Source organism: Rhipicephalus sanguineus, chromosome 10 (genome assembly GCF_013339695.2).
Source record: "Rhipicephalus sanguineus isolate Rsan-2018 chromosome 10, BIME_Rsan_1.4, whole genome shotgun sequence".
Lineage (NCBI taxonomy): Eukaryota > Metazoa > Arthropoda > Arachnida > Ixodida > Ixodidae > Rhipicephalus > Rhipicephalus sanguineus.
The window spans coordinates 55,714,873-55,738,362 of record NC_051185.1 but is presented as its reverse complement, the minus strand read 5'-3'; the positions used below and the strand labels follow the sequence as shown (position 1 = coordinate 55,738,362).

The following is a 23,490-nucleotide window of genomic DNA, read 5'->3' as shown; positions in this document are numbered from 1 at the left end:
ATGCGTATTTGCATGCTCCGTGCTCTTGACCGTGTCAGCCGTTTCTGACATGGCATTCTGATCTATCGAGGTCACTCGTCACTTTAGGTTGCCACACTTCATTGTTGTATTTTATTGTTTCAAGTACGAGCGTCGTTGTTGCCTATAACACCAGAAATGTTGCGCTGCTGAACACACGGATGAATGTCCCATTCCCGGCTGATAGGACGGAAAGAGTTAGGAGGGCGCACTGCGCATGGAAAGAAAGAAAGAACGAAAGAGACGAAAGAGAATTAATGCGTCAGGCACGCACAAGCCAAGCTTCGCCTTTCCTCATTTTCTCTCGAGGGGAAATGATTTGCTTTGTAGGCAGAGTCGTAAGCACAATATTACAGGTACACCCAGATTTTTTTTTTCGAACTTCAAGCCTAAATATATTTGCAAGACACAGCGGCCAGGCTACGGCCAAGCCCCTTGATTCGCGGTGTCCACTGAGTCCCTGCAACCACGAGTTCTCGGTGCGGCCAATAGTCGTTCTTCAGATTCCCAGCGTTCCTCCCAGGACGGGCGGCAGTGCGACGGAGGCCGGGGCGGCGGCTGCAGCCGCAGCTGCGGCCTCGAACGCTTCCTTGCGCGTGACGCTCGTGAAGATCTGCTCCAGTGACGTGTCCGAGATGAAGAAGTCCTGGAGCTTGAAGCGCTGCTTGATTTTCGCCATGCGCGTGAACATCTCGCTCCAGGGCATCTCCACGTGCGACATGCGGAACTCCAGGAGACCCTGCGGTTGTTGGAGGTCGTTTAAGCGGGTTAGAGGACCAGTAATAATGAAAGTAAATATAGTAAATATAGTAGTAGTAGTAGTAGTAGTAGTAGTAGTAGTTTTAGTAGTAGTAGTACTTTATTTACAGTAAGCAGAATACAGAGCTCACTGCAGGGGCAAGGGCTAAAGGCACACAAGCCTGACAAAGGTCCCTGCCCCTCCGCAGTTCATGCATAAGCTTCGAGATGAACACACTTCAAAAAGATTTCAATACATTGGTTTCAGAAGTCACACCAAGGGTTCCTAAATGTGCACCTCGATCTAACTACTACGGGTGTTATTGCATTTCGCCCCCATCGAAATGCAACCGCAGTGGGCGGGAATCAAACCCGTGACCTCGAACTTTTCAGATCTACGCCTCAGCCTGCTAAGCTACGACTGCGGGTGTGAGTGCTGCGGTAAGAGCCAGCGTACTACACACTTGGCGCGTTGTGCTGCCGGAATTCCTGGGGCTCGCAATTTCTAGAGCAGTCGCGCTTACATAAAGAGAACCATATTAAAAAGAAAATGTTTCAAGGCTGCGTTCACTAGGCATAGCCGGTCTGATGTACCTAAATATGCAGGAGAATGAAACAGAAGCACCTCGAGTTTGAAATTCTGGCTGTACTGGTCCTTTAAGTTCGTACATGTCTGTATTAAATGAAAAAGATTGAAAAAAAAGTCAATGTCCTTTCAACGGTGAGTCGCTGCTTTGCGTGCTCACGGTGCAACATATGTTGAAGCAAGAACAAATCGTAGTTCTTATCGGTAAAAATTTCGTCAACAGTCTATGGTAACGCGAGGAAAACGAACAAACCTATAAACACGCACTCTCACAAACATGCATGAAAAATAAAAAAGGCAGACTTCAACGTCTATTTGGTGTTCGTGGTTGCGTGCGTGAAAGCACGTGGCTGTAGGTAAATTTCACGTCTTTCACTCTTTATGATATGCCAAACAGGATGACAAAAGGACGCATAGACACTCGCTTTTTAGCACAAGCTTCACTGTCGATTTATTGCCGCATTCGCAGAGTTTTACAGCGAAGTGTTTGTTCCGATTAGAATCGCTCGAAAACTTAACCCACCCCTCGGGATTGGCGAAAAAGGACATCCTGCGGAAAGCAGGCACTTCTAGGAACATCTCAGCCAAATCCTGCCGTTATGCGCGTCAAGGAGTGTCTACGCGCGAAGTGTGAAGTTGCCGTTTTGTCAGGCGCCCCCTTTCCACACAGAGGCCTGTGCTCACTCTCTTCGGAGCTGCCGCGGCTCCTGCTCTTTGACGTCGAACAACAGATAGCATGCTATTGGCCAATCGCCGACATAAATTCAAGAGCGGCGTTTGGATCAGATGCGCTTTCTTCCCGCAGGGTGCCGCCAAGTGCCAGCGCCACGCTCCATATTCAGCTAACATTACACAGTAGCCACACTAGCGAGAAAAGGATTCACAAAGGAAGAGAGTGATCGCGTTTCATCACGCTAGCTTAAGGGCATGACGTGCGCTGACGTAACGTCTTTCCCCCCGGGCAGTAGCTCCCTCTGTAGCTTCCAGCGCGCTCGTCGGGACGCAACTAACCCGTGTAACTCGCTCGTTCTCGACGAATTACAAAAAACTTTTGCGGCAATCGATTTGTGAGGCAACAAAATTCGAAACTGAGATCATTCGATGACTACCATGTTAAGAAGGTGTAGAATTTGTAGCGTAATGAAAATGAGAACCTGGATGTGGGATGGGGGTGACATCGCGCGTTGTAAGGGTTCAGTACCTTACGAAGTGTTCATAATGTGGGCTAAATCTGGGCGTTGTTGCCGTATGTGGCTTCATACACTGCATGAGCATTACGTATTAGAATGCTCAAAGAAAGGGGCGTAGCTTATACCTCGCAACTGTGCACCATCTCGGCTTCGGGGAAGGCCTTGCACACGGCGTCGGCTACCTCCTGCTGGTATCCGAAGTCCTGCTTCTTGTCGGGATACGTCTTCACGCTGATGGTGTAACCCTTGCCGAACTTTTCCTTCAGGTGCGTCAGGGAGCCGAGACACTGGAGCCGCCCTTCGCCCATGATGGCGATCCGGTTGCACAGAAATTCCACGTCCGACAGGCTGCGATTGTTAATGGAGTTGCGTGTACCCACGTTTCATGCAGCTTAGCACGCTTCTTGCGACGAAGCACGAGTCGATAGCGATGAAAGTCTTGGAGGGCAGTCGTTATTTTAGTAGTCAGTATTTTCAAACTGCGCAGCAGAACGACTCAGAGGCAGAAGATTGACACATGGTCCGCGCTCGTCTGTGCTTTCCTCGTGTCCTCGTGTTATTAAGTTTAAAGTAGACAAATGATATTTAAAGGGATTACGCTATTTAAGGGGAGAAGCAGTTTACTGGGGACAAGAGCTATTAAAGAGGACAAACTCATAGCGTTTGTTCCCTTTCATCTGTGCCTTCTTTATTGGCGATAGCAAACGAGAATCTTAGCAGAAACCAACTAGCCGAATTTATTATCCTTAGTCAGTTAGTTCTGCTTCAGTTTTTTCTCGTCGAGATCTGTCCCTGTAGCGCTGGGAGAACCATCGTTAAGGCACGCCTTTGGACACCCCGAGTACTATCAACAGCGGACGGAGCTGTTCTATAGGGCTGGGACCGACGACGTCCGCATGTCACGCTCCGGTTGCCAGATACACCCATAGATAGGGCATTACTGCCTTGGTCGTGCACGAAGCGGTAGCCGCACAGTGAAATGAAAACGGGTGTCCCGCAAAAACCGGCTCCCAGATACACTCACAGACGGCGTCACTGCCTCAGTCGCGGACGAAGCGGTGATCACACAGTAATCATAGAAAATCACAAGGGACACACAGAAGAACCGCAGCTTCGCTATTTCTGCAGATTTCTCGCTGGGTGAGGTGATTATCATCATACCTTATAGGCGAAGTAGCGCACTTTTGTCGAGAACAAAGGGGACAAGACACACGACACTCGCTAGAAGGTATGATGATCAATCACCAACTAGCCCAGCTTTCAAGCCTTTTGGGGTAATTATGTGAAACAGCCCTAGCGCACCAACCTGTGCGAGCTGAGCAGGATGGACATCTTGCTGACACGCTGCAGTTCGCTGATGTAGTTGACGATGCGCTTACGCGCCGTGGTGGCGATCGTGCCGTACGGCTCGTCCAGCAGCAGCATCCGCGGCATTCCCATCATCGAGACGCAGATGGACAGTTTGCGCCGGTTACCAACACTGCGCAAGACCGATCGCACGACATTGCACTCTTGGAACAAAAGAAGGGTTAACCCAAGGGCCACATTCTTTTACAGCGATTCTGTATATGACTTGGGTCCTATGCACGCGGTCCTATGTAGTTGCGGTGTTTGTGCGTCAGTAATGTAAAATTGGAGACGACCCAAGTCCTTGACTTGGGTGTCTAGTAGTGACATTCGCACCTCGGCGTTCTGGGGCATTCCTTGGGTTAACGGAGTTGTGTTTCGTCGCACTGCCGAAGCTGACCCCAGAGGCCACGCAGAAAGGAGCACGTGGTTGAGATATACTCCGCGAGGTGCCGCCACAGTCCGAGCTGCTCACAAGCGTCTGCTCTTCCAACAAACTCATTCAATTAATTTTCAATAATTGTCCTGACATTTACATTTCATTGCATATTACCTTAAGTAAACTAATGATCGAATATCACATGTATTTAATGTAACTTTGCACTTTAGCCAGGACCATCAATTTCGTGGCAGTTTTACTGCTTCGAAGACTTTCTGAATAGTCGGTAAACAGGAAGTAAGTGCTTGACCGGAAGTGCTTGGGAAAGAAACGAGAGTTACCCGTTTGCTCGTACCACTAATATTGAGCATCGTGGCTCACCGGTCACCGCCCCGTTATGATGGGGCCGCTTAAATCCATCCATCCATCCATCCATCCATCCATCCATCCATCCATCCATCCATCCATCCATCCATCCATCCATCCATCCATCCGTCCGTCCGTCCGTCCATCCATCCATCCATCCATCCATCCATCCATCCATCCATCCATCCATCCATCCATCCATCCATCCATCCATCCATCCATCCATCCCATTTATCTATGCTAAGGACAACGCGAAGGGATGTTGTCTAGAAGCACTTGTGACGGCGTTCGTTGCGTTGCGTCCGTACCATGGTGTAAGATACACGCTGTTTAGGTGAGAACGCGTGCGAGGCACGGTATAGAAGATAAAGCAACAAAGTCACGCGCGCTCATCGGTATACTGCCGGCAGCGCATATCAGTGGCACAACGCGAGACAGAAATGGCTTGATCTCCCGTTGTCATAGCAACCGATGCTTAGCGGGAAACCTGGAACGAATGGTGCAGGTCTTCGGCTGCACCGCGAAAGCATGCTCCGTTTCATACATTAGGTGCAAAGCCGTGGAAGCTATGCAAGAAGGTAGGTCTGCAAAATCTGAAGTCCGCGCGTCTCGCGCTTGGATTTTGTCGTTGTAATCGTGACCTCACGATTGGCTCCGGCTGGGCGCTACCGGAACTAATGGCGGAGGCCACGATACGAAAACAAAGAGATGCTAAGCGATCCAAAACAACCTATTGACAATCGTGCAAATAACGCGGTTTGTTGATTTCTGAGGCACAAGGCATCTTAATTTATTACTCAGTGTAAAGGCAAAAAAAAATCGTGTTACGGGTGGCTATATTATTCAACTCTTTGTCGGTGCGAACGCATTCACTGCAAGAAGTGTCGCTAGCTTCCGGAGCGTTGCACCTGGGGGGCTATTTTGTACGCGTTCTAGCATAGAACGGGGAGGAGGATCGAACAAAAGGACGAGAGGGAGCACACAGCCAATAGGCGAGCTCGGGAATTCAGGAATGTATTCAATGCATGAATAAATATACAATTATTTTAAATGAACATCAATATTCAGAGGCATTGTCTTTCGCAGCTTGAAGTGGAAGACCTCGGCGACTTTAACAATTAACTTGTGTTAATGTCTTGACATAGCGCCAGGGGGTGTCGCAGTTTCATAACCTCCTTGGTTTCATGAGACGTTCGGTAGTGGCGCTGGCGACCACGCTGTTTCATTTAGTGCTTCTAGTATTAGGTATTAGTGTACTTGTAAAATTCAAATGGCTCGACGATTGGAACCGTTATTCAGTTGTCGAAATGGCGCAGTACACGCACTTACTAGGTCCGCGCGTTCCCGACAATCAGAGAGAGTTGCTGCTCTCGTTTACGGAACAGCATCGAGAATTGGCCGTACGAGCTGGCGAGTTTACGCACGAATTTACGGCAGCGGACAGGCGTCGGCTGTGGGGCGAGCAGCTCGACGCGCTGAACAGCGAGGGCCCCGTCACCAAGTCCGCCTCTTCAGTCATGACCTCAAACGCATCTTCTACCTCGGGGCTTCGTTTCTGCGTGACTGCAGCAGCCACGCAGGCGACACGAAATGGCATGAACGAGAACGGAGACGCCATTTTCGCAAAATGTCAGCGCTGTAGAGAGATGCGTGGGTAGCCCACCCCTCCGCTTTCGTTTCGATCCAATCCAAGTCATTTGCGGAGACTGTTTTGTATCCGTTCTATCGATAGAACGGGGCTGGAGACTGTTCTAACACCTCCTCCCCGTTCTAAGCAAAACTTGTGGCTATTCTCACGTCTTGACCGTCAGTATAGCCTCGACCAATCCCGTGTGGCTTCCTCTCCTCCTTTTGTTCGATCCTCCTCCCCGTTCTATGCTAGAACGCGTACAAAATAGCCCCCCTGATGTTACGTCGAAGTTACATCGTTTCTGTGGTAGACAGGCGCTGTCGGTCGTCACAACGACGGAAGTACGCAACAAAAAAGGGTTTTTATCTCCCGTTGCCATATCAACCGGCCCGTAGCGAAGCGTCGTCTTGGTCTCTCCGCCTGTGACCTACTTTCGCGGCGCAGCCAGAGAAGACCTGCATGATTCGTTCCAGGATTCCCGCGAAGCGTCGGTTGCTATGGCAACGGGAGATAAAGCCATTTTTTGTCTCGCACTTCGCTAGTGAACCGTCGGGCGCCCCTGCGCAAAGAGCCCTGCAAAGGTGCCTCGATGCCAGCGCCACCGATTACACATCGAAGCGCCCTAAGCACTGCATGTTAACAGTGCGGCTCGAATCTAGAGCGGTCGTTCGGCAAGGCACCTGTACGTGACGACGAGGTGGTCGGCGATTTCCTGGAGCCGGAAGATGTGCATGAGAACTTGCAAGTACTGCGGCGTGATGTTCAGGCCCTTGAGACGGCCGAAGAGCAGCAGGGTCTCGGTGCCAGTCAGCATGTCCAGCAGGCCATCTCGCTGCGGGCAGTAGCCGAGGTACCGCCGGCACTGGGAGACGCAAGGAGGTGAGTACATGTGCCTTGCTAGGGTGGAGGCTCAGGCTAGTTGGTTCATGCTTGCAGCGGGGCAAGGAACCGAGCAAAAATTTGACGGAACACAGGACGAAGTAGGATCGACAACAGCGCTTCTGTTGTCGTCCCTTTGTCTTATGTTCCGTCAAAATTTTGCGAGCGTGTGCCGCGCAGTCATAAGCTATAGATCCCCTTGCACACACTCTAGACTTGGTAACCGATAAATGTGATTTTGTGCACCGATAGTAAGGGTTACCAAGATTCGAATATATGCTCTCTAAACTAATGTAACACTTACTATATAAAGGTACACAAAATCACATTTATCTGTTGCCACGTTTAGAGTGCAGGCAAAACGGCACTATGCGGTGCTTTCAATCATCCAGGGTCGTCTACTCCCTTCGCTATGTTCCGAAGAAATGGAGATGTCGTTTGACGCGCCAGCGTTATGTGCTTTATGGATCGTCTAATAGCTAGTCACTGAGGTTTGCCAAGTTTAGGCTCAGTAATGCTCACGCTTCGCATTAGGACGTCAACACGGGGTACATGTCAAGAGGAGCATGCGCACTTGGAGAGCGTCAGGCGTCAAGAACTCTTGTGCTAGGCAATATGATGTGTCACGACGTAGGTACACAGAGGTTCACTGCTAAAGGGAACATCGAGGGCGTGGCGGCTGCTTGGCGCCACCGCCGGCCGACGGCTGAAACGAGTTTCGCGCACGCGCAGTGAGCACCGTGCGTGGTGCTCTTACGTCGTGTGAACGGTTCGCTACGGGACGATTCGACGCGCGGCAGCAGGCGGTAGCGGAGACGAAGAAAGACCACTCGCAGCGCGCACTGCGCCTGCGCGAAACGCGTTGCAGCCGCCGGTACGTGGGTTGGTTTTGCATCCCATTACGATAGCTCATTTTCATGACGTCAAGAGTTCCACTATATCGAAGATAGATCAAATTTTGCCATACAGATAAACATTTGTGTCTTCTTTTAGGTAGACGCAAATGTCCCGACAAGCTCCATAGAAAAATACTGGCGTCAGCACTCACTGAAAAAAAACGCATTAGTTAGACATGGTGAACTGTTTTTCCAGATCCGCCACACCGGTTATGGTGCTCGACTGCTGACCCGAAGGTCGTGGGTTGGAATCCCGGCTGCGGTGGCCGTATTTTCGATGCAGGCGATAAAGCCCGAGGCCCGTGAAATAATATGTAGGTGCACGTGAAATAATCCCAGGTGGTAGAAATTTCCGGAGCCCTCCGCTACAGTGTCCGCCATAATCATATCGCGGTTTTGGGGACGTTAAATCCCAACAATTATTATTAAGTATTTTTCCAGTATGCTTAATATTTACAATAGGGGTGATGATGTACTTGCGATTCGAGCGAAAACCAGCTGGTACGACTCCTTGCGGAGCACAAGGACAGCCGTGCCGAAGTTTTGTGGGCGGTGCATATACTGCATTAATTCATAGATTGTAACCTATTACAAAACAGTTTTATAGACTACCATGCAGGATGACAAGGTTCGATTGCGGCTCGAGCCGATATTTGCTTCCTTCGGGATGTTTGACCCACCAACAACGCCATACACAGAAAAGTGGCAAAGTGTGCTCACGTGCTTCGTCTGATGAACGATGGAGAATCCGGAGACCGTGGCGTCCCCGTAGTGCGGCAGAATGTCGCCCGTGAGCACGCGAAACGTGGTCGTCTTTCCCGCGCCGTTGACGCCCAGCAGTCCGAAGCACTCGCCAGCGCGAACGGTGAAGCTCAGACCCTACGCATAAACAAATCCAGAGCGGAGCACAGTTAAACCATATGATCGGAGGAAATGCGATCATACAAGATCCGCAAATACTCCATGCACTTCAAAGATCCGTGGACACTGGTATGCATAAGCGGGCGCAGGGTTTACAAGGAGGGGGGAGGGTTCCCTGCAGCGTCCCCTTTTTCTATGCTAATGCCTTTTCGTGATTTAGTTGCAGTGGTCCGACTGTGTGCCCACGTTACAAACGGGCAGCCGCAAGCGATGGGTGATAAGATTAGCATAGAATAAACCACGAGGTAGCGCCGCCACAAAATACCGGCGCCGTGGACTCGCTATAGAGCATTCGCTCTGCAATTTCCCGGCTTTTTCTGCTGGAAGCCGCCCAGCCTCTCCAGGCATTCTGGACACTATCAAATGTCGCCATCTTGTCAGATATCCTAATGTCGGCATTTAAAGCCAATCGAAGATGCCGTGGCAGCCCTCTGGGCCAATCATAGTTGACCAACGGCGGAATTTGACAACATTGTGGATTTTGACGGCGGCCAGCATAGCACCTCAGATCCTATATTGGGCAAGGCATGCCTTGATCCTCTCTTGCGAGGCATCCGACCGTACTCCTACTCGTCGACGCTTCTCACCTGTCCAAACGTAGGCAACCCCGCCTGCGTGTCCGGTTCTTTCCAGTCTCAATGTTTACCTCGATACCTGGTCCCTATTCATCTTCCCCAGGGTTGAATGTGTCCGTAACCCAGCCTAACCTATCGTAGACAGTTACTGCCCCGCATCTACCACACTATTGTTTTTCACTCGTCACAATAAGAATCCCCGCTTTCCCCCACTGGTCGCACATGGCAACTCACAGTTCTAAATATGTAACCGTAATTGGTACCTACACCTTGAATCTGAAATGACGTGTGTATATTTCTGTCGTTACAGCCAAGCAAAAACAGTGTACGAATATTCTTGCAGCCATATACTGCATTTATATTGAACTTGTCTACTCGCAATGTCAAGCCCTGTAGTTCGCCCTTCCTGTTATAACTCATTGAGTGATTAACAGTATGTTTTAATAAATAAATAAATAAATAAATAAATAAATAAATAAATAAATAAATAAATAAATAAATAAATAAATAAATAAATAAATAAATTTGTTGTGGCTTAGCTCGGCTATGCCAGGAGATACGTAGCGTGAGGTAAGGTTCAACTGATTATTCTTCGCTCTCCTTGTTGTCTAGGATTAGCTTGATTATTCTTACTGCTGCTTCAATGACACACACATGGTGTACGCATTATGTAACACATGTATATTTATTTTTTGCTCAACGCCGTTTCTCTATTGCCACAAAGACGGCTCGGTAGTCAGTGTAGGAACACTGATCACTGAGCCGGCAGCGTCTCTAGGGCAGCGTATCGTGCCCGGTCCCAACGCCCGGCGCAGCGCCGGCCTCAGTATGTCTGCCACGGCTATGACGTCACTCCTCTGGAATACGCAGGTCGGCGAGGCGCGCGCGGCAGCGGAGGCTCCGGTGCGCCAGCTGTGTCCCGTGTGACGTCACTTCTCCTCGCGCATGCGCAGCACAGCTCTCGGACTGCCACGCGAAACTGCTCGTGCTCGGCCGCTGTAGCTAACGCTACAAAATTGGAGGCGACTCTATTATTTGTGCTAGGTGTCTGGTAGTGGCACTCGCACGTCCGCGTGCCCTAGTGTTTTCCTTCGTCGCGCTGCCGAAGCGTATCTCAGAGGCCACGTAGAAAGAAGCGTGTGGTTAAAATCTGCTCCGCCAGGTGCCGCAACGATAACACCATAGAATTTCCTACAATGCTTACTAGAGGGAACTCTGGCGCTAGTGTCTATGGGAGCTGCAATGCATGACGCTTCAGCCAGCATGGGAATGATAGGTAGTACACAAATTTGTCTAAACTTCGTTCTTTCGGCTCCGTTTGGCTGCGCGTCGCCTGCATCCGCTTTGTCGCAAAACAAAGTTCAGCAAAAGTCAGCAGTTCCACTTCACCACTTTAACTTTTTTAGGCTCACCAAATCAAACCTGGTCACGAAGTTCACAGCGGTCTATTCTTTTATCCGAAACGAACTCCAAAACACAGCAATAAACAAAGCCACAAGTACGTTTGAAGCCGCAAGCACGAAGACTAGGCAAATTTGTGTACTACCCATGATTCCCATGGTAGCTGAACGATCGCAGCGCCAGAGTCCCCTCTAGTTAATTTTAGGAAACTCTATGCATAACACCGTCTGCTCTTTCAATGATTAAGATAGATTTACCAGCGCAAAAAAACGGGACATTTAGGAAGGACACACACACAGCAGCGCTGTGTGTGTGTGTCCTTCCTATGTGTCCCGTCTTTGTTGCGCTGGTAAATCGATCTTAATCATGAACCAACTCGCCCAAGCAGCCGTTTTAGCGAAGTTTCTTTCAATGAACTGATTCATTTTGATTAATTATCCCAACAGTTACTTGGACCTCACCTGAAGTAAACTTAGGCGTCGATATCACATGTATCCAATATAACTAAACTAGAACCACGACCATCGATTTCATGCCAGTTTTATTAAAAAAAACTTTTTCGGTATATTCGGAAAACCGGAAGTTAGTGTTAGTGCACGACCAGAAGTGCTTGGAAGATAAACATGAGTGTCACTCGTTGTTGGTGACCCTAATAGTGCATTCTAGCGTCGGCAATGATAAAGCGCCATAACGCAATTCAGCGTGCAAATTGGAGAACTTGCCTGCAGCACTGGATTGCTCTCCAAGTAACCATAGGACCTGAAGAGGCGATTCACAATCATCAGCGGCCGCGATGCGCTCGATGCCGACGGATTGTTCACCAATCCGACGATCACTTGGTTCTCCACCATCACGTCCGTGTCTTCCGGCTGCTCGCACGAACCAGGGTAACAGCAACGAGCACAAACGTTAACAACGCCGATTTCTGAAGTCTTGGCTCATGTTACGCGGCACAAGCTGTATAAATAGCCCCTTCTATATATTCCGTTCTATCTTCCAGTTCTTTACTCCTCTACCTAAGCTCCCACTGGAGGCCAGCGTTGATGTAGTAACCGTTCCTGCAGTGTATAGACACACCGCTATCAGCAGTAAATATCCTTTTTACTTGACTTTATCTTGCTTATTTACTCTGCAGCCATGACCCGTACTTTAGCAACTTCGTCATCCTCTACACACAAAAGGTCAAAGCTCGCGATATCCTCAAGCAAGTCTTTGCTGCGGATAATTCTTGTAGTCACTAAACGGCGTTACAATTTACGAAGTGATTGGTTACTTGCGTATCACTTCCCTACATAACGCATTGGCGTTGTTACATCTGCTATCTTTTTCGCCTCTCCTCTTACATCCTTACATCCCATACCATCTCCCGCACCTCAATGTTCGGCTCCATTGTTCCTCCAAATGCTGAGAAAAATATAGAATGCGAGGACCTAGAACACGAAGGCACGATAAGAAAACACGGACACGAAGGACGGGTACTCGCCCTGTACCTCATGTCCGTGTTTACATGTCTTACCCTGCTTTTTACAGGAGTACTGACACAAAATTTTGAAGGCGAGATAACTTGTGGGATGGATTTGTGTGTGGACACACACGCATCATCTACGAAATATCAACGCATAATATAGCCTAGAACATATTTAAAAACAATTTTAAAGTGCGTGTCGCGCCACTGCACGCGAAACGTGCCTTTGGTTTTCGTGTAAACAACCAACCGCCAACTGCGTCACGAGTGTGTTGGCTGTCGCGATACTTGCGAGTGCTCTCTCCTAGCAGACCTTTTAAACGGAAAGAGGGGGCAGACTTGTATGGGAGTACAAAGGCTGAGGTCCTTGCCACAGCAGGGCATTTTTGGGGGGTCCAGCATATGTACAACGTCTCAGATGGGATTATAGCAGCACCCAGGAAGAATTCGTTGGAGAGAGTTGTCAACGCGGTGCTCATGTGCACGCTGATTTGTGCGCTCATGTACTCTGGGTCCCGCCTCACTCGGCTCTCTCTGAAACCGGAACTGTGACTGGGCGCTACAAAACCGTCTCGTAATAAATTAACCGTCGCGGGCTCGAGGAAACGACCTTTTCAGCCGTGATAGGTGGGTCGTTAGCTACTTATTGCAACAGAAAAGCCGAGATGCAAAATTTTTGTGTCAGTGCTCGTTGAAGAAATATGTACCAACTAGATCAGGAGCTTGTTTTAGTCAGTCGCAGAGACAAGCAAAGGCAGCCTGAAATGAGCATCTCGACAACCGGCAGCAAGCCGGAAGCGATACCTATTACCTTCTTGCTTCCGGCCAGTGCCTTGCCGACGGCGGGGGTGGGTTTGGCCGTCGGGGGGACGCCCTCCCGGTAGACGCTCGGGTCTAGCGAGCTGAGCGACATGTCCACCGACGGGAGCCACATTTCGATCCACACCAGCAGCACGAACAGTACCGGGCCCTCGACGGTGAGCGTCACGAACTCGTAGAAGACCGAGTACGGGTTCACGTCCAGCGGCTTGATGGCGTACTCGGACGGGTCCGGCGCGTTGAGGTCTGCAGCGCGCGCTGGCACATCAGTCGAGCACTACATGCACTATATTGGCGCTTCAATAAGGAGCGAGCGTCCTTAATGAATCACCCTGTGTGTGTGTCCTTTTTTCCAAGGGTACTTTAGCCAGTTCCTGACGAATGTACCACACGCCGAAATGTATGGTACATTCGGCTGGTCGCTACAGAGCTGGCTTCCAGGGGCGTAGCCAGGGGGGGGGGGGGTTGGGGGGTTCAACCTCCCCCCCCCCCCGAAAATTTTCAGTTATGCTTGCGTATATATACATGCGCACATACAAACGCACGCACGAACGTACATAAAGTATGGTTGAAACCCCCCCCCCCCCCCCCCCCCGAAAAAGATTTCTGGCTACGCCCCTGCTGGCTTCCACAGCAACGGCGGATTCTCGGCCACTTGAGCTGTAAGGCTGTGGTGGATAAAAAGAGATGTGACCTTATATAATGCCTTCTTTTTTATTTCTGAGGACAACTTATTACCAGACTTCATACAGGGTAGGCATACCCCCGCCACGGTGGTCCAGTTGGTTATGGTGCTCGACCACTGCCCTGAAGGTCGCGGGATCGAATCCCGGCCGCGGTGGCCGCATATAGATGGAGGACAGTGTGCTTATATTTAGTTGCGCGTTAAAGGACACCAGGTTATCGAGATTTTCGGAGCCCTGGACTACGGCGTCTCTCGCAATCACATCGTGTATTTGGGAGGGAAAACCCTAGCATTTATTACTACGTTTAACGAAGGGATGACATCATGTGTACATCGTCAGATGACGTCGTGATCACGTTACCGGGTGACGTCATTGATGTCATGCGAGTTCTGGTGCGCCGATGGACACACTTTCATTCACTCGAGCATCACGTGATTTTTGACGGACTTTTATTAGCTTTTTGCACAACTCGTATTGACGCCGCCGCCGTCACCAAGATCTGGCGACGTACAGTTAGGTTTCCCCAATTCCCGCAAGGTCTTTTCACTCATGAGAAACGTAAAGCTGTCGCCTTAATAAACCAATAAAAAACTCACAGGATCCCTTACGCATCCGCCTCAGTCGATTCAAAGACGGACGCCATCTTCTTTTTCATCTAAGTATATGTATTAAGCCTCCCACACCCCTCTCCAAAAGCTTTCTGCAACTAACGTGGTTTTGCAATGCCCCCCGGACCGGAGGCATTGTAAGCTTTCTGCACATCACCATGTTTTGCACTGCCTTCGGGATCGGCCCACCTTTGAACAACCAATGATGCCACGTGATGACGTAACCCTGTGACATCATGGTGTGGTCTCAAATTTTGGCGATCTGTGACGTCATGATGACGATATGGTGACGTCATCACGTGATGACTTTTTGCATAACTCGTGCTGACGCCGCCGACGGGGGACGCCGACGAGGGACGCCGGTCAATTATCGCCTTAATAAATGAATGGAGGTCTTGCTACACTAGAACTCACGCAAGCAGCACTGCAGCAGGGACAGTCTGCCCTGTGCCTGCCTAGTGTGGCAGTGGCTCTCGAGCTGCAGGCCTCCCTTGCGGCAGATGCCCTTCTCCCTGGCCAGCTGGATGATCTTGGTCATGCCCCGAGAGTAGGACTGATTGGGCAGGAGCCTCAGCACCTGAAGGGTCACTTCGACCACCGTGATCAGGAAGGAGCTGTGGAGATCCTCTCCGAAGTGCTCCATGAACACCGCTGCCAAGTTACCCCCGGACGCTGCGGATTTACGTCACGTCAGAGTCGTGTTTTGAGCTTGATACACGTATAGTCGGTTAGAACCTAAGACTAAACACAAGCTCCGCCCTAGAACTGCGGCGCGCTTGCCTTTTCATCTGTGCAAGAGAGTCGTGCTAGGTGGTTTTCCGTTTGAACCATAAGAACTTTTTTGGCTGCTAATGTAAATATTCCGTAGATTAATAATCAAAGGTTTGTCGTCCCGACTTAAAATATTTGTGTTAAACTTTTTCAATCGCCGGCTTTAGTCAGCATGAAAACATAACAAGAGACAGACGTTTCGCCACCTATACCTGTGGCATCGTAAGTACACAGATGATGTGTACTTATGTTTACGGCAAGATGTGCCGGATGTTTACGGCAAGATATAAGCACGATGTATTCTCTCATATGATGTCATCTGTGTACTGAGGATGCCACCCGTATAAGTGGCGCAGCGTCTATCTCTTGTTATGTTTTTATGTTGAGTAAAGGCGGTGTTTGAAAAAGTTTAAGAGGAATTCTCCTGGCTTTTGGAATATTTTCTCACTAAAATATTCCGTTTCCCCAAGAGTGATGTCGGAACCTCTGCTGAAATTTGTCAGGAACTTCCACGTTTTCGACCGAAACCTAGCTGCACGTTCATATTGACGGATTCGCGCGAGCACACGGAGACAAAGAAGAGAAACACAAAGACTGTGTATATCTGCATTGTCTCGGTGTGCTCGCGCGAATCCGTGAATATGAATGTGTTATAACTAGGCCGAATTGCAGTATTGCTATCTGTATGAGAAAACAACCGACCTCAAGTAAGCGCCTGGTGCACAACGTCACGGAAATGAGCAAGTGCGACAGGAGCGGGCACCTATGCAAAATTTTTTTTCCTGGGTGGGACGGCGGCGGCTGTAGGCGGAGTTTACATTTATTCTTAATGTTGCAACCGCCTATAGTTATTTCACCTGGCGTGATCACTGTACCTTTCCTAGTGGACGCCTAAAAGGCCCCTAAACTACCTCTGCAAATACGAACAACGAGCGCGTTATTCTCTCCTGGCGTTCCCAGTCTTTTCGGCCCATTCCGCGACACCAGCGGTGGTCTCTTCTCGTGACGTCATCAGGAAATCAGCTGTTGATTGGTACATATACGAGGGATATCAGTTGTTAATTGCCTCCTACCCTGCTTTGCCATGCAGTCGCACGCCCGTTCTGACTTCTCTAGCATGACTATCGTGCGCGATCAACTGATTTCACTTCGTTTTGTGCATTTTCGGCCGCGCAAGCAGAGATAGCATGTAGCGGAAAAGCACGAAATACTGATAGGCTCAATGCTTAATTCCGACATTGTCCAGGTGTTTTATGAAAAAATGTATGTATGTATGTATGTATGTATGTATGTATGTATGTATGTATGTATGTATGTATGTATGTATGTATGTATGTATGTATGTATGTATGTATGTATGTATGTATGTATGTATGTATGTATGTATGTATGTATGTATGTATCTATGTATGTATGTATGTATGTATGTATGTATGTATGTATGTATGTATGTATGTATGTATGTATGTATGTATGTATGTATGTATGTATGTATGTATGTATGTATGTATGTATGTATGTATGTATGTATCTATGTATGTATGTATGTATGTATGTATGTATGTATGTATGTATGTATGTATGTATGTATGTATGTATGTATGTATGTATGTACGAATGCATCCAGGTGGACACGCGGCGGTCGCATTTCGATGGAGGCAAACTGCCAGAGGCTGGCATGCATAGATTTAGATGCGCGTTAAAGAACCCGAGGTGGTTGTCGAAATTTCAGGAACCCTCCCATGCACGTGCCTCATAATCACACTGTGGTTTTACGCGTAAAATCCCAAAAAGTTACTATTTAGGGGTACGCGGATGTCTTGACCGTTCTTTTGAACTTTTGTGCGCACAGCGGAAGCATCTAGCATATGTCGCGAACGAAATCATTCTTTCCAGCTGTTACAGTGTCGTTATAAGTCTCACCGTTACTCAAAAGTATTATCGTTGATGAATAATCGTTGAACACCATCTGAAAGTCGGACAGCTTTCCACTCCCCCATCTTTAAAATAAGTAACGTGGATGTGCACCTGTATGGGTCTGTATTTTAAAACCGAAACTCAAGGCGAATAGGTTTCGATGTCATAGGAACAAGTGACAACAAGAAAGATAGGAGGCAGGCATGATCACTTAAAAAATGTGGAGTTAAGGAGCAACACAGTTATGTTCTCAAGCGAAGTTACGCATATAGATTTCTATCGTGTCAGTTATTTGAATTTGATGGACAGCTTGTATACTCACAGATGACGAAGGTGATAATGACGAGCGCCGAGTAAGCAGTGATCGGGCTGTCGAACAAGAAGGAGCAGATGTAGATCGTAGGAAGGGCAGCGTAGCCGTGAAGCAGGTTGAGCACGAAGATAAGTTCTGCGTGTCAAAGGAATGATTTGTGAAGGGTTATTTCAGCTGAAAGTACATATTAGCGCCACAGCCCCCCACCCGCCCGCCCACACACGCACACACACACACACACACACACACCACACACACACACACACACACACACACACACACACACACACACACACACACACACACACACACACACACACACACACACACACACACACACACACACACACACACACACACACACACACACACACACACACACACACACACACACACACACACACACACACACACACACACACACCACACACACACACACACACCACACACACACACACACACACACACACACACACACACACACACACACACACACACACACACACACACACACACACACACACGCCTGGCGCTTAATGTAGCGCTAATGTGGTCATTGTGTAGGTCGTGGTATAGGTCTCAATCCTGCGGCTGAACTCGCTACGCTAGAGCTTTAGCCTCGCTCTTCCTCTTGTCAGGCTTCGCTCTTGCAGCTGGGCTAGAAAGTGCGGACGACAGATCCCCAGGAATTTACGTCAGACTTTAACAGCTCAGCTGTTAATTATCGCCATCTTTCTTGCATGCCTTTCCTTGCTTAACCCAGAGCGCTCTGTGCGCTCAGGTCACGAACACCGTGCGCGCTATCAGCGTGACATAGCATTCTTGGTAAGAATGTAGCAAGCGCCGAACATTCAAGACAGGAAACACAAGCAAGCAATATGGGGAATATTGTGTCAGAAATCTGGAGGCTATCATAATCTTTGATTTAGGTTTCTGGCAGTGGCACTCTCCCGTCAGTGTTCGTGTGCCCTCAAGGAGACATCAGCGACGTCATGCGTTCTATGCCAGTGAGCCCACTAGCCCCTTTCTAGGTCACTGTACCACGGCACGCCCAGAAGAGCAACTGGTGGCGTAAACTGGCAAACTGACGCTGAGGCAGAAGTAGGAGCAGCGCGCGCACACGGACGTCCTCTCCACGGCTACAGTGAAATAGAACAGGGTTAGTGGGCTCACTGCGCTGCAGCAGCAACGGTGAAGGTGAAGCCGCTGATGTCACAGACGCTACATTGATCTCTACGGTAGTGACACTTGGTGCGCATCAATGCTAGAGGGAAGACACGTCGCGAATGAACGGTGTTCACACTGCTGCGCACCACGCGTCACGACCGTTGTGGCCAATGTAATGCCTGCGACCAACGCTTATGCCCAAATAGACATAGGCGGTGTCACGCATTCGACGCCGGTGAGCCCACTGCCAACGTTCTAGTTCACTTCGCCGCGGCACACCCAGAGCAACTGGTGACGTAAGCGGGCGCGCAGTGTTATATGGAGGAGGAGGAAGGGCGATGCGCGCGACACCTGGCGAGCGCCGGAGCATATCAACCCTACGCGAGCCCTGGCCTTAAGGACGGGAGGTAAATATACCGGATTTTCGCGGTCTATTGGCGTATATTAAATTATGATACACTTTAATGTCCATTGTGTTGTATACAACCATTAGCTTAACCCGCTCGACCCCCATGGCCGCTACATAAAAAAAATCACCATCTCCCGCTAAAGGGGACCAGGGTTGCCACTGACTTTCGAGTAAATGTCGCCAAACGACGAGCAAAAAGTCGCCAAAAGTCGCCATTTTTTTACAATCTTCGCCAAAATGTCGCCATTCTAGATATGTGTGGCAAACTTAGTAATAAAAATTTCCACTCACGTATAGCCCCGTAGAATACAGTAGCATCCAAGACCCTGAAATTATATTGACGTTTCTCGATGCCACTCGTATCGCCCGCTTCACCGTGGGAGTGCATAGTGCTGCTTTTCCGACTAGCCGCAAGATGTGCGTGGTGGCGCGAGGGTGAATGAATGAAACGCTCATGATATCATTCCATCCCTGTCCGCTCGTTTCAAAGGTAAAAGTGTGGTAAACCCTGGGCGAAAACCATGAAAGCGTTCTTTGTAGACAGCTTTACGTACCCTTATATAAATAAAGGGATTAAAAGGTTTATTGAAGGTAACACGACAGAATTCTTACAGCAGTCTTACACCTTTTCTTTTTGAACTAAGATGATGCCGGACGCCACCGACCGTTTCTTATAGTCGCCTATATCTACACGCGTCAATCCGACGCGTTATTAATGATCAGGTTGACAATGTAAAATGTTATATAGCAATTGTTTTCATTGCACACGCTCACCGAGAACAGTGGAAAATTCCTCAATAAATATTCTTTATTGCACAAATAGCCGTGTATCCGCCTCTCTTCGCTATTCTAAAGCAGTCTTTGCGAGCTGAATTGGGGGTACCGCAACAGTGAATAAGTCGCCAAGCGATTCAGAACATTTGGAGCTTTGGCGGAACAATTGGTCGGAACACGTGGCCAACCCATCGTCTAGCCCTTTCAGAAGCGAAACTTTAAAGAAGCTTAAAACACCTAAAGCCATAAACTTATAGACACTGCCGCCTCGCGGTTTTCAAGGCAGTCCGCTGACTTACATTTTGCTAAAATGTCGCCGGGGGACGTTCCAGTACCTCCTGCATCTAGACGAATTGAGGAGATGCACAGGAGTTACAGGACGGACAAACCGAATGACGCGTAATGTGCACATTCTACTCGTGGGTTTAAAACCAAGAAAAATACAGAGAATGTTGCCGCTCATTCATTGGGAAGACACTAATCTTAGGATGCATAACTAAGTGGAGACCTAAGCCGAAAATCGCCAAAAATTCGCCAAGTCGCCATTCATAATTTTAGGTCGCCACGGGTCTCTCAAATTCGCCAATTTGGCGAAAAGTATCCACCATTGGCAACCCTGAAGGGGACCATGAGGCGATGCGAAGAAGCGTTTCGGCATGTCGACCCCACGTTTCAGAGGGAGAGTGGAGAGGGAGTGTGTGGAGAGGGTTTGCGAATGCGCAGTAAGGGTGATCACGCCGCACACCACCACCACGACCACCACTACCACCGGTTTGAACTCCGCCATTAGATGCTTCGCATTTAAAAACAAGCAAAGGGGCGGACTGTCGCGTGGCGCCCGAACGACGACTCGGGCCTAGTTCTCCGCGCGGTCGCTGTGGCTTGGGGACAGCTTGATGGAGAAGAGCTTGCACAGTTGCTTTGTACGCGCGACACTCACTCTAATCTGACCGCAAAATATTCCGAGGGTTCCGGGCGCCGCTTCCCCGGAAATCCAAGTTTTAACATCTCTCCACTGTCCCGTCGCTGTTCCACATAGGACCGATTCTCCCTACAGCTCCGCTCGCACCCGCGCTTGGCATGAAAATCACTTTGCTAGCCCCCCTCGCAATGATTGGCTACATGACTGGATATACATTCTTAAGTCATGAATTGGAAACTAAAATATCAATATACGTGAAGTTGTTGAAGCTTTATAAGTGCAAGTGCCGACGACAAAAGTTCGGAATACTTCGGAACAAAAGTTCCAATAGCATTACGCATTTATTGCAATTTCATAAAAAAAAATCGGCAGATCCCACGCAGTGTGGGAATCGATGTAATGCGAAGCAGCCAGCAAAGAGCTGCATACATCGTCTTGTTTGTCATTGAGGCTAATGAAGTCATTCATGTCGTGACATCTAGTTCGCTAAATATCGCGAGATTGTCATACATGCATGCGTGTACAATTTTGTATATGCCATGCTAATGAAAAATATTCTGCTACATATATACGATGCGTGACCTGCTATTTATGTTCGTCACGCGCTCCTGTCATCCCATACCAATTTAGGTATATATCCAGTTAAAATGGCCGCGAGTGCACCAAGCGTGGCATCTAAATCATACCCTACATGACATGCGTGTCATTATTTTCATATTAGACAGTTATAGTTTAGCGGGCTTAACGGAATAGCGGGTTTACCCGAATAGCGGGACCGAAATGCGCATGCGCAGTACCGTAAGTGACCCGTAGCGTTTACCGTACGCACGCTATTTTTCAGATTTAGCGTTACCGTGTTTACGTGGTTAACGTAGTGTACGTAAAACATGGCGGTGGTTTTGGACGCCCACTTCGAACTGAATTTAGCGTTGATATGGACGGATTCACTTCTTTCACAGCAAGCGACTGCGTAGAATGGCTTCGCTTGCCCTCAGGTAGCTTCGACGCCCGAGTATTACGGATAACTTAGCGTAGTTTTTGAGATCGCTTCCTATTTCGCATACAGTTTCCTACAATACTTACTAGAGGGAACTCTGGCGCTAGTGTCTATGGGAGCTGCAATGCGTCGCGCTTCAGCCAGCATGGGAATCATGGGTAGTACACGGATTTGTCTAAACTTCGTTCTTTCGGCTCCGTTTGGCTCCGCGTCGCCTGCATCCGCTTTGTCGCAAAACGAAGTTCAGCAAAAATCAGCAGTTTCACTTCACCACTTTAACTTCTTTAGGCTCACCGATTCAAATCTGGTCACGAAGTTCACAACGATCCATTCTTTTATCCGAAAGAAAACCAAAACATAGCAATAAACAAAGCCACAATTGCGTTCGAAGCCCACAAGCACGAAGATTAGGCAAATCCGTGTACTACCCATCATTCCCATGGTGGCTGAACGATCGCAGCGCCAGAGTTCCCTCTAGGTCGTTTTAGGAAACTCTATGCTATTTCGAACGTCCCTAGGCCTAACTAGGACATCGGTGTAAAGAAATCTGCAAAATAAAATTTTCACTTTTGGTGCGTGGTTCAGATTTATTTACTTTTATTGTTGCTAAACAAAGTAGTAATGTTGCTTCGTGCGGGGATACAGGCGAGCATTCTCAGTTTTTTCTTTTCACTTTTTTAACGCATTCACCCTCCTCCAGGCGGCGCCACCGTCCCAGCTTGGGCACGTAAACGTTATCCCGCTAAACTAAAACTCACTGTCTGCAACGAATGTTTGCGGCACGGTAACGCTATTCCCTTAACCCCCGCTATCACGCTAACGCTAAACTACAACTGCCTATTAGCTCCTGTTATTTACGTTCGTCACACAGTCACGTCCCGAGATACCAATTTTGGTGTATATCAAGCTAGCGAAACGTCCGCCAGCGCACCATGATCGTGGCACGTAAGTCAGGCTGTGCATGGCATGCGTGTCATGATTTTCATGTTACCACCTGTTATTTGTGTTCGTCACACAGTCACGGCGCGCGATACCAATTTTGGTATCTATCAAGCTAGCGAAACGGCACCGAGCGCATCACGTGCGTGACATGTATATCATGCTGTACATGACATGTGTGTCTATGATTTTCATGTTAACTCCTGTTATTTGTGTTCGTCACACAGTCACGTCGCGAGATACCAGTCTTGGTGTATATCAAGCTAGCGAAACGGCCGCCAGCGCACCATGAGCGTTGCAAGTAAGTCATGCCGTACATGACATGCGTGTCATGATTTTCATGTTAACTCCTGTTATTTGTGTTCCTGACACAGTCACGTCCCGAGATACCAATTTTGGTGTATATCAAGCTAGCGAAACGGCCGCCAGCGCACCATGATCGTGGCACGTAAGTCAGGTTGTGCATGACATGCGTATCATGATTTTCATGTTACCACCTGTTATTTGTGTTCGTCACACAGTCACGGCGCGAGATACCAATTTTGGTGCATATCAAGCTAGCGAAGCGGCCGCCAGCGCACCATGATCGTGGCACGTAAGTCAGGCTGTGCATGACATGCGTGTCATGATTTTCATGTTACTACCTGTTGTGTTCGTCACACAGTCACATCGCGAGATACCAATTTTGGTGTATATCAAGCCAGCGAAACGGCCGCCAGCGCACCATGAGCGTGGCACTTAAGTCATGCTGTGCTTGACATGCGTGTCATGCTTTTC

At 48.8% G+C, this 23,490-nt stretch overlaps 1 protein-coding gene across 1 annotated transcript in view; it reads right to left on the bottom strand.

Annotated features, from left to right (window-relative positions):
- Positions 1-517: 517 nt before the first annotated feature.
- The window catches only part of LOC119406392 (ATP-binding cassette sub-family A member 2-like), a 45,093-nt gene continuing 22,120 nt past the window's right edge, over positions 518-23,490 (bottom strand). The window contains exons 4-12 of the mRNA XM_037673134.2: positions 17,515-17,640; positions 14,919-15,176; positions 13,203-13,456; positions 11,649-11,795; positions 8,750-8,908; positions 6,935-7,116; positions 3,839-4,012; positions 2,658-2,880; positions 518-757 (exon numbers count right to left, since the gene is read on the bottom strand). Of these exons, the coding sequence (XP_037529062.2) occupies positions 518-757; positions 2,658-2,880; positions 3,839-4,012; positions 6,935-7,116; positions 8,750-8,908; positions 11,649-11,795; positions 13,203-13,456; positions 14,919-15,176; positions 17,515-17,640 (1,763 nt within the window). The remainder of the gene's footprint in view (positions 758-2,657; positions 2,881-3,838; positions 4,013-6,934; positions 7,117-8,749; positions 8,909-11,648; positions 11,796-13,202; positions 13,457-14,918; positions 15,177-17,514; positions 17,641-23,490) is intronic.